This window comes from Octodon degus, unplaced genomic scaffold (assembly GCF_000260255.1).
Source record: "Octodon degus isolate 3935 unplaced genomic scaffold, OctDeg1.0 scaffold00243, whole genome shotgun sequence".
Classification (NCBI taxonomy): Eukaryota; Metazoa; Chordata; class Mammalia; order Rodentia; family Octodontidae; genus Octodon; species Octodon degus.
The window spans coordinates 2,114,343-2,126,870 of NW_004524819.1; the positions used below are offsets into that span (position 1 = coordinate 2,114,343).

The 12,528-nt window shown below is 36.1% G+C and overlaps 1 protein-coding gene across 1 annotated transcript in view; it reads left to right on the top strand.

Annotated features, from left to right (window-relative positions):
- Sytl5 (synaptotagmin like 5) overlaps positions 1-12,528 on the top strand; it is a 146,712-nt gene that overhangs the window by 118,209 nt on the left and 15,975 nt on the right. The window contains exons 11-13 of the mRNA XM_004645901.2: positions 983-1,161; positions 2,921-3,020; positions 4,936-5,097. Coding sequence (XP_004645958.1) covers positions 983-1,161; positions 2,921-3,020; positions 4,936-5,097 — 441 coding nt within the window. The remainder of the gene's footprint in view (positions 1-982; positions 1,162-2,920; positions 3,021-4,935; positions 5,098-12,528) is intronic.

Genomic DNA, 12,528 nt, shown 5'->3' on the forward strand with positions numbered 1-12,528 from the left:
TCTTGTTGCATAGGTCCTGCTTTACCTTGGTCTTAACCATCCAGCAGAAAAGTATAAAAATGAAATATAAGAAGTAAAGCCATACTGTTTTGCTGAGCTGTAAGGGACTCAGTTCAACAATTTCTGACATTGCCAGTCATGCAGAAGACCTAATACTATTATGGGCTACTGGACTCTTTTAGAATATTTTGCTGAATTTACACACCTATAATATTCAAATAACAGAACTTAACAAAAAAAACAGTATACAGATGTATGTCCATTTGGTATCTGTGTATTCAAATTGGTTAGGATAGCTATATAGTTACATTTTCTTAATGAATAGAGTGATTTGTTCTAATGGTGTTTGTAAATAGGATATCATGTCTGCATCTTGTATAGCAATTAGCCACTAGGAAGAATGTATGCAATCTGTTAATTTTCGAAACTGTCCTACCAATTTCATTTGAAACTATCTCATTGCTATTTGTTTGTCAATAAAATTATGGAAAAAAATAAAAAATAAAATAAAATCTTAATAGCAAAAGAAAAAAACGAAAGAAAGAACCTTTGTAGCTCTTGCTATGACAGAATATAAGATGAGCTTTCTTTGTCCTAATCAATGTATTCTAGTCTTTGAATTTGAGCCAACTAGTAGAAAAGCAGAAAGTTGCAAGGATGGAGATGGAAAATAGTATTAAAAATTCCTCAGAGACTCTGTATTTATTAGAAGAAATTAGTAAACAAATTTTACTAACCTAAAAAGGCAAGTATCCCCCACCCAGAAAATGTACTGCCTTCCTCACCAAGGCAACTAGGTCTGTTTTCTTTCTTCAGCTGAAATCTTATGTAACAGGAAAACAAGTGGCTTGCTTTCTCCCTTTACTATAGACTCCCATGTTTATTATAAAGAACAAGAATTATAATTAAATGAATGAGGTGGGCTTTATTGAAGAGATCTTGGAATAATACCTGGTACTTTCTCTCATTTTGTTTATGCCAGACCAGCCTTAATAGCATGATGAGTGTTTACAGTGAGACAGGAGACTATGGTAATGTAAAGGTCAGTGGTGAAATCCTGCTCCATATCAGCTACTGCTACAAAACTGGTGGGCTCAACATTTTTGTCAAGAATTGCAGAAATCTGGCCATTGGAGATGAAAAGAAACAAAGGACAGATGCGTAAGCACAAAGCATGTTCCTCAGATTATTTCAAGTACTACATTCCTTGCATGTGTATTTATTTTTCAGAAGAGTGTGAGTATTCCTCTCCATTCAGAGCATTGTCCCTTTCCTCCCATACCACATGTTGAAATATTCTTTGAAGTATATAAACAGTGGCTATGTCTCTGGTTGCTCAATTTTTAAGAGGTCAGTACTCAACATGATTCAGGAATGACAAATTTGTACTTTGCACAGAACTGCTCTTTGAGATAGAAACTGACATTTTGGCACGCTCAGAATGTACAAGAGCAACCTGTTGATTTTTGTTCTGGGGAATCTTCTAGAGAAAATTACCAAGCTGTTACCCAATTGAACAGTGAAGAAGCACAATTATTAGGCTCTCAGGACTCTAGGGCTCAGACTGAGAGAGCAGGTATGAATCATGGTTTGAAGGGGAGTTACATGTAAAGATGTGTTAGGAGTCTGCACAAAAACTATCAGGGGGGCCGGGGAGATGGCTCAGTGGAATAAGAACTTCCCTGGCAAGCGCAAGGGCCTGAGTTCAATCCCTGGTTCTACCAAAAAAAACCCAAACTATCAGGTGCAGTGATTCACAGGAAGGACTCATATGACTCTACATGTACTTATAACCAATGAAAAGAAAAGACACATGGAATGAAGTCATGAAGACATGATATTCAAGCTTCTATGAGCCCTGTTTAAGTCAATCATACAGAATGCACTTAATTCTTGTAAAATGTTTTCTACCAGGAAAGATTATTAGAGACTGCTCTGGTCACATACCAAATTCCTAGGCTCCTAGAAGAAAAACAAATGTTCAGCATGATCTACATTGTTGGTGCAAACAGCTTGGGCTCAATGAGTATTTTTATCAGTTCTAAGATCAATGAGAATCCTTTCCAGCTACCACCTAAAGGCCAAAGTTGCAAGTAAGACTTTCTAAGAATTACAATCTCAAGCCTACCATGTTAACCCTTTTCTGTATAATTAATGACGTAGGTACAATAAACAACACAGAAAAGCTGGTTTTATAAGTATACCAAGATAGACAAACAAATGGATTGTGACTGTAGAATAGTCTACTTTGCTCTTTAATTGAATTTCAGAGGACTGCAGGACCAATGCACCTATTCTGACTAGCATGGAAAGTGGCCATCTAAAACTCTAGCAGATGTACTTCAAAGACCTGGTAGCATCCTATGTACTTTAATCTCCATTTATCTTAGAAGCCTAAAATAACACAAGCCAAGGTATTGGATTGAATTGCTACTGGGACAACAGGTTGTTATTTTCTACTTCTTTTTAACTATTATTCTTCAATTCCATTGACTCAATTGCCTAATATAAGAAAGTGGGACCAAGAGTAAGTTTGTGAAACCATTGGCAATCATAATTGGTTAAGTTTATTGAATCAATACATCAACTTTGTATATATGCCAGTGAATTCGATCATGACAATGCCATGAGTTTGATACTGCTACCATCTCAGTTTTACCATAGAGGAAACTGAAGTACAGGAAAGTTAGATGACTGGGGTTATCAGAACCAATAAGTTATGGGGTGATCCAAAATCTGTGGGCTGGATTCCAGATCCTTCACTTACCAATCTTTACTGCTTCACTCTTATGAAAGACATTATATAGACTATGTCTTCTTTGGCTCTGTCTCTTATGCTTTCAGTTTAATTCATTGAAATCCTTAAGCTGTACTTGAAATTTTTTTCCAACTAATTGTTTTTAACCTTTATTATTTATAGTTATGTCAAGTCATACCTTCTTCCTGATAAGTCTCGAAACAATAAGCGCAAGACCAAAATCAGAACAGGCACCAATCCAGAATTCAATGAAACACTAAAGGTAAATACTCTTAAAGCAATACATGATATTGCCCAGAAGCTGGTTGATTGAGAAGTAACTATACTGAAACTTTTATTTGTATATTAAGTACATGCTTTAGAAAATTGCAATTTGAGTCACAGTAATACACCTGGATTTCCTAATAGTTTCTGGAACAGAAAATAAAGTAAATGAGTTACTTTATTACTTGGTTGCTGCTGCTGCTGCTGCTGCTGCTGCTGCTGCTGCTGCTGCTGCTGCTGCTGCTGCTGCTAAAGCAGTGCCTTAAATAAGATGATCCAGCAAAATGATATCTGAAGTGATAAATCTTTGGTACAAAGCATGTTTGGCCCCTAGGAAAATCGCTTTTATTAGATTCCTTTAAGTGAGATTTGTCAGAGCTTTGACACAAATTTAATAGGTCACTTTGTTGACAGTCATTATTCTGGTAATACAGTACTGATATGTGCTGTTTCTTGTTGGGATTTCAGAATTCTGCTAAGTTTAGGAATGCAGTTAATGAAGAGTAGAGATGAAGAATCAGATTTGGTAAATCTCCAAGAAAGTTTCCTAGATAAAATATGACTCAGGTCTTAGACCTGAAGAAATTTCTATTTCTAGTGGACTTCCAAGGTACAGTTCTTTCATTAACTTTAGACCAATCAGGCCTAGTAAGAAATACCCAGGAAAAATGAAATGTAGAAATTATTGCCAGTCCCAGGAAATTGATGTACTTATGCCTAGAATAATGAAGGCAAAGCCCAACATAGGAGAAAGATGATGATGACAGAAGCCATAGCTTGTGTGGTTCGGGGAAGACATTGTGGAAGCACGAACTAATATCAAGGTAAATCAAACTCAAAATAAATAAAGGCAGAGGATGATTCCAGTGACTGTAACAGGATAAATACAAAAGATGAGCTCAAGTAGAAGGGATAAACATAGAGATGGGATAAATTCAGGAAGCATGGATCCAAGATTAATCATGATAAAACAAAAGCATGGGAACACACACAAATCCAAGGTTAGAGGTCAGCCTGAAGTATGATGGTGTTTGTATAGAACAAGCAGAAAGTTGGCAGGTATATGGGCTAAGGCTCTGGGTAACAGTCTTCTGGAATGGGCAAAGGTAACCCAGAAATATCCTCTTTCTGCTGGGTTTGTATACATATCTCATCACCTCTACATTGAGGTCAAGTTTTTTGAAGTTAAGTGTCCACAAGTTTTCCATTGTCAATACTTTTCAGGACTTAAGAGAGTTACTATAAATAAAAATATATAATTTGTAGAATTGATATATTTAACTTTGAGTTATCAAGTAAATATGAAAATAGAAATAGGCCAATAAAAAGAAAGTAAAGCTATAAAGAGGATAAGTTTCTTAGTTTGACACTTTTTATGCCATATCTGGAGTTTATTCCCTTGCCAAATAATATGTTTACATATCTTTCATCACTACATATGACATAAAATTAGTTTATGGAACAGAACCTCAATTATAGAAGAAGCAAACTGCTCTTTTAGTGTTTGTTTTGTTCATATGACTGATGTGTATGATCTGAAAGATGGTGGCAATAAATTTCTTTTTTTTAGTTTTTTAAAGAGTACAAATTAGAATTAAAATATAAAAAATTACAAGTGATGCAGAATTTTACTTAACAGAGTAATATGAATTTCACAGTATTTGTTGTAATACATAGTGTTGATTTCTAACCAGTTATTTATATTACCAGACATACACATCTAAAATTGGAAGAAGAAAAATGAAATGTATAAGAAATTAAAACAAAAAGGAAAAACAATTGAAAAAAGGAGATGAAACAAATTAAAGCATTAAATACTTCTTTCCATATACCAGCAGAAATAAATTTCAATTGGTTCTGAAATTGAACAGAGCCTTCCTTATGGAATGTGATATTGTTCATTTCATTTACAGTATACCATCAGCCATACCCAGCTGGAAACAAGAACCCTGCAGCTTTCAGTGTGGCACTATGATCGGTTTGGTTATAATAGCTTCCTTGGAGAGGTGGAGATTCCTTTTGACTCATGGAACTTTGAAAATCCATGTGATGAATGGTTTGTGCTTCAGCCCAAGGTAGGATGTACTTTTAGATTAGTAAAACAGTTAATTATTTAGGCAAACTTGAGCAAAATTGACAGCACATACCTGAAGACTCTGAGGGCTTCCAAAGATCAAGGGATGATCTACAAACATGAGTGCAGCAAGTTTTGGAATAATATAATAAATGTAAATCCATTGTTTTGGAAACTTTGTGGAAGTAGATTGTATACCAAGAGATACAATCATATGTATTATTAATTTTCTTATTAAAAATATATTTGTAATTTGAAGCTCTCTGTTGATTATCAAAGAGCAACTTTACACAATCCTATTAGAATGAGAATGTCTTCATTTGCATATGGGCAAAAAAATCTGAAAGGCATGAACAATTTCAAAACAGTTTCTGTTTCTCATTATTTACATTTGGACCATAAACAGGAATAGTATTGTCTTAGCTTGCAGGAGAAAGTAATCAGTAGCCACAGTGTCTAATTTCCTACATTCCTCATTTCTGCTTTTGGGATTCATAACACAGACTTCAATTATAGTCAGGAAAACAAGCTTAGAGCTGATTCTAAGTGCCAGTGTAGTACAGCATGTTTTAATCTACATCATCAGTACATTAGATTCACTGCAGGCAATTAGAGTCTTTCCAGATTTCTAGCAATTCTTAAGTTGAAAGGAAGGTGAGAAAAGAAATCACATTTATGCTACCAAAGATTGTTCTTTATATACAGGGAAGCAAAAACATTAACGATTCTGGATTCATATCAGACTTAACTTGATTTGGTCTTGGCTTCATGACTGCTCATGGTACTTAACTTGGTGACCATTAACATTCCCATTTGTAATATACAGATGCAGCTTCCTAGGGCTGCTGTGAAGCTTAAATGAGCACATTATGTAAAACTGTCAGCATTCTATCAGGCACATTGTAGACCCTCAATAAATACAAGAGACAGAAACTCCAGCTTCTGATGCTCAAAACCAAGAGGAGATTTTTGACTAGTGGTAATGAAGCATAGCTTGATCCTGAGGCTGCAGTCTTATCAAGGCCTTGAAAACTTTTGGTTCTCTTCTCTCTATTGCTTTTACATTCAGTTTTGAAATATTCTTAGAAACCAGGTCTCACTTACCCTAAGCATGCTTCTTTAGGGCACTAATGGTTACAGTGGTAAAAGGCTCTCATCCTTGCATCACACCGTCCAGATGAAGAAAAATTTCTTCCTCCTCCCACAATGTCTTGGGCCTTGGGAGAAGAAGAGCTCTAATTACATTATTTGCCCATTCTGAGTTAGTGATTTCAGTTAGAGAAGTAAGATGCATTGGCTGGCTTAAAATAATCACAACTTGCTCCGTTCTAAGGCAAGATTTCCCCAAAAGAAATCCAGGTCCAGTAGCACAAAGTGAAAATCATATGCCTCATGTCATCACCAATACCAGTTTTTTCATTTAATGATTCCAACAGCCTTGTGGAATAAGTATCATTATCCCCATTTTATTTATGTATTCATTCATTCATTCATTCCTTTTTCATTCTTCAGAGAATACTTAATCAGTTTCTGTAATCAAACCCATGTAGATAAGACCTTACATATTTATTATACTGCATTACACCTGTACAAATGGAAAAACTAAGCATAATGTTTCTAAACAAATATGGCTGCTAATTTCTGTACGGTGTTAATTCAAAACAGTAAACTGGGATAACTTTTAAAATAGGAGCAACAGTTTTTTCAGGTTCTGCAGTCATCTGAACAAAATTATAGACATCTAGCACACTATTTATTTATTTTTGAGACAGTTTCTCATCATGTAGTCCGGGATGATGTTGAAGTCATTATATATCCCAGGATGGCCTTGAACTTACAGCATTCCTTCTGCTTCAGTCTCACAAGTGCTGGGAGTACAGGCTTGTGCCACTATGCATGGATTGCATTTTACAAGCAAGGAGAGTGAGGCTCAAAGGAGAAATAGATTTTTTTTTTCAAAATGGTAGGACAGTTTCAATAATTAACACATTGCATATATTATTCCTAGTGGTTAATTGCTGTACAAGATGCAGACATGATATCCTATTTACAAACACCATTAGAACAAATCACTCTATTCATTAAGAGAATGTAACTATATATCCTAACCACTTTGAATACACAGATACAAAACGGACATTCATCTGTATCCCCCTTTATTGTTAAGTTCCATCATTTAAATTTTATAGGTGTGCAAACTCAGGAAAATATTCTAAAAGAGTTCAGTAGTCCATAATAGTATTGGGTCTTCTGCTTGACTGGCAATGTCAGAAATTGTTGACATGAGTCCCCTACAGCTCAACGTAACAGCATGGCTTTACTTCTTATACTTCGTTTTCATACTTTTCTGCTGGATGGTTAAGACCAAGGTAAAGCAGGACCTATGCAACAAGAGTTGTAGCTTTTGAGTCTGACAAGGTCAGTGAAATTCCCTCAGGATTTATCCTGAGATCCTGTACCTCAGATTGTAGAACTTTTGTCAGTGTCAGCCATGTGAATGAGTCACGGCCATTGCTTGGTCAATGTGCTCTCTACAAAAGCCTGAGAGAATGTTTTCTCTCCATGTGACTCTCCTTAGGCACACTCTACATCATCCATCACTTTCCTGTTTGGCCCCATAATCTCCTTGATCAGAAAATTTGGGACACTACTGAGTTACATGACGTTACAGTATAAGTTCTCATATGTCCTGAGTCTTAAGTGACCTTGGAAGGCTAGGGCCAAAATGTTGGCTTTTCGTGCAGCCCTCCTTTTTCTCTAATTTTGGCCTGCAAACTTAGGTTGTTAACCATCCAGAAGACAAGCTTATTGTTATTACCATACAACTTAGGCTGTTAAGCTTAACCTCACTATCTGTCTGCATATCAAACATCTTAGGCATAATATGGAACAGGTATTTTTCATCAAGTATTGATATGTTGAACTTTAAGTCCCAACAGAATATGATAAAAACATTTAAAAATTAGAATATATTTTTAAAATAGGCATAAAGAGTTACATACTTCTTATGTTTACACATAAATCCAAAGGAAATAGACTTTAATGATGTGGTTTGTAATTGTTGACCAGAAACTTGCCATACATGATTCATAGAAAAGCTTCATGATGTATGCTTGATCTCTGGATAAAATTGAAATAAAATCCTATTTCTTGAAAATATGATAACACTAAACCCATGACCAACATGAATGTGATCTAGAGGGGATGTACACTATTATACATTATTATTAACAGCAGTATAATATTATACATTATTATTAAAAGCAAATATGTTCACAATAACATAATATTCCACTGATATTACATGTAGGAAATATTTTCTCATACAACATGCAGTTTCTTAGAATGAAATAAAAAGCCTCAATATAAAAGGTAGTGCTGATAGGACTTAGCAGTTTCCTATCAGTTGCATCATTTTGTGTCCTATGAATAAGAGTGATTATTAGAAAATCTCTAACATCATATTTTGCACAACACAAAGAAAAATTAGCATGCATCTTAGTGTGTAAAATTAATTTAGCTACCATGAAGTTAACATTGAAGCAAATAAAGGCTCTTTGGAAATCAATTTATGAGAGAAAAAAGCATCCTTCAAGTTATCTTTCTGGGAGTAGTTGAGAGAACTCACTGGGATAATATTTAAGATCTCCAAGGCCTTTCTCAGACATCCTTTCTCTTAGAAACCATAGTAACCACTTTCATGTTGGCATTGGGGTTCAGTTCCCTTTTTATTATAGGGAGAAAGCATCTCTGGCTCTCTAAGCCTGCTGATGATAACAGTTGTGATGGCATTTACTATCTGTGGGATAGCATTTGTCTTCAGCCAGATCCCCACAAATTCTTATGATATGAGAAGGTTTGTTCCATCCATCTCTACATGAAGCTGTCTTTCAAATTCTGGCCTCAATCTACTGTGGCTTTCTGCCCACTAGGGCAGATAAAAAGAAATTTGTATACCCCTGCCATGAGATAATCCTTAGTCACCAAGGAATACACAAGGAAATATAAAAGCCCACTTCCCTTACTGAGAGGGAGAAAAATTCTGGAGTGTTACTTACCCTCTGAAGCATCCCTGCCACCTTGGGCTAAAGCTGCCTTCCACGAGACATTGTCTAAGATTGTAATCATATCTACTCTCCTTTCTCCACCCCTCTATTTGTTTTTATGGTAGCATTTCCTTAATAAAACACTTGCATAAAAATTTTCACCTCAAAGTCTGCTGAATGCACACTGGAGAACTCACCAGAAGTTAGTAGCCCTAATTCATATCATGATCCACTGCAAAGCTTCCGACACATGCAGGAAAGGGTAAAGACTCAGACTTTTACTTGTTTACATTCCACACCATACATACAAAACTCAGATAGATGCTATGTCATGCAATTTATGCTGAACTGATGTGTTAACCAGCATTTCTTTTTCACTATGACAAAGTAACTGAGGGAATGTAAAAGAAGAAAGCTTGATTTTGGCTCACAGTTTTGGCTCATGATCAAATGGCCTTTTTGGTCTGGACCTTTTGCAAGGTAATGCACTATTATATAAACAGATGGCAGGGGAAGACTATTCTCATGGCAGTTAGGAAGCAAAAACAAACAGATGTGGATGAGGTGCCAAGGTCCTCCCCCTATAGGCACTCCCTCAACGACATAACTTCTCACTGGGTCCAGCTTCCTAGAAGTTCCACCACTTCCTGATCTCACCATAAGCTCACCATAGGATGCCAAACCACCTTCAACACATGGGTCTCTAGGAGACTTTCCAGATCCAGATGATAGCAGCTGAGCTTTCAGTGGCTAATTATCAGCCAGTTATAGGAAGTGTCACTTCATTCTGAGTCTTCTCTCAGTAATTTCATTGGAATAGGCACTCCATCATCTGCAAGTGTAGGAGAGTAGCCCTAGAGATTTGGTGTTTCTGGAAGATTATCCAACTGAGAAGGTAGAATAGAAGCTACAGGCACTGATTTCTTTAGTAATAAGTTGTGAGAATCAATTGTCTTTAAACTTTCAGAAATACGAACATCCTTTTATATTAGGAGTGGCAAAATGACAGGCTGCCTTATTGCTTATTGACTCTGTATTATGGAAAGTTTCTCATTACCTATTCTTGTTTGTGTTAGGTATTACAGCAGAAGCCAGTGAGGAAGCTGGTGCAGACAGAGAAAGAACTCAAGGTGTAAAAAAAAAAAAGAAAAAGAAAAAAAGAAAAGAAAAAGATCTCAAGATGTCAAATTTGAGTACTGTAAACTTCCATTTTATTGCAAGACACAGAACTATTTATTAGGTGTAATTTATTATCTGTCTGAAAGGGAGATTAGGTACTTAGACAAGAACTATTTGTCCTTAAGAATTGCCTTTCAAGCCTTCCCAGGAGCTTCTATTATAAAAACAAGGACCTCTGAAAATCAACAGCAAGCTTAACTGCTTTTCCCAGGAAACATTCTTTACTCTGCTGCCTTCAAGCAGAGACTAAATGGAAGCTCCTGTGGAGTTATTTCCTGGCTAAAAGGCTACCTCTACATTGAAGTTTAGGTACACACTTATCTGTAATTTATCACCCCACCTCTAAAGGCACTGGGAATTGTCTGTTTCTCAATTTGATGGAAAATAGATCTCTCATTTCTTTAAAGAAGTGAATGTCATCTTATTTCACATCTCTACTGAGATAGCCTCAGTAGTTCTCTATTGTCTTTGGACATGGTTTTAACCTATGCTAGCCCTCACCCTGGAGCCCAGTACTCTGCTAATATTGCTCTGCCTTCTGTTGCAGCCTGGAATTTCTATATTCTACTCATCTCCCCATTTTCAGGCAAATGCAGGTCTTTGTGGCTTGTAAACCCACTGGTCAACACCTGCTAGTCTTTGTATAAGGGAGGTCTTAGGCTACTGGAATGCCCTTGATCTGTGGGCAAGGAAAGTCAGAAAAGTCTAGAAGTTTAAGTTTCAGCAGATTGAGAACAGCCTTTGATCAATGCCTAATGGTAAAAGAGCATAAACACTTCCACCTGTTTGCTCTTTGTCTTAGTTACTTTCCTTGTTGCTGAGACAAAAATGCCTGGCACACAAAGTTAAAGGTGGAAAGGATTATTTATCTCACAGTTTTTAGAGGCATGGCAGATAGGCATTTCAGAGGAGAAACAGTTCATGGCAGGCAGAAGATAGAGAGCAAGCAAGGGATCTTAGCACCTTCTTTCTGCTACATTTATACTCTATCTAGGTCATTGGGATTAGGGCAATGCCAAACCAAACCATGACCTGATTTAGTAATCATGCACCCTTGATCTCAGCATCACACACTGTAGATTCAGTCACCTCTGAGAAAGACCCATCTATGACCACATAAAGCTTGGGGGGCACACACAAACCATAGCACTTCTCCTTGGGAAAGCTGTGGTTTGTGATTTGTTACACCTTCAGATGTCCCCAGCGAGTGGTTAAAAATTACCTCCAAAGAATTTTGCCTGATTTCATATCCTGTTAGCATCTTACTTTTTAATACCACTTCTCTATTATTTTCCCAATAAAATCATTTAATATACATTCATGCCTTTGAGTGTTCTGGAAACCCCACATTAAATCCCTCATTTCCATCATCTTTGCCCCTACCTCCCTGCATGTGCAACCTTCTTCACATATGACTTCCTACCAGTCCTTAAACATGATCTATGCAGTCCCTATAGTATTTTGCCCATAATCACTTTCTAAACCCAGACTAATCTCCCCACCCTATCTTCATTTGTGATTATTTCCGCCATTCTTTAAGGACTAGACAAGAGCCAACTCATCTCAATTTGTACTAATCTCTCTCTTCATATGGTGATTTATTTTACTTACATTGCAGTAAATGCCACAGTCTATCTGAAATGCAAGTTTTTTTGTAGTAGAAGCCATTAGGATCAATGGTAGATCAAATGATAAAGACACAAAAATCATTCTTGTTCAAACATGTACCCCAAGTGCATTTTTAAAACATTGTGGCTAACTACTAATAATTAGTTTTAAAATTTGCAGAAAAAAGTTGCATATCTTTTATTTATAAGAGGTTTTGAAATATGTAAACATTGTAAAATGACTAAATTTAAGTGATTATCATATGAATTACTTCACATACATTTTTATGTTGAGAATATAAAAGTTCTGTTAGTAATATTTTTAAATATAAGACATAATTATTCATAGTCAGCATGTCATACTATAGATCTGTTGAACTTACTGCTCTTATATCTAACTGTGTCCTTTAACCAGTTTGTCTCTAAACTCGCAATAATACTCATCACCCACACCCAGCCCTTGATAACCACAATTGTAATCTACATCTATAAGTTCAGCATTTTTTAGCATTTTTTTAGAATCCACAAATCAGTAAGGTCATGTCTTGCTTGTCTTTCTATGTCTCACTTATTTCATTTAATGTATCCTTCAGTTCCACT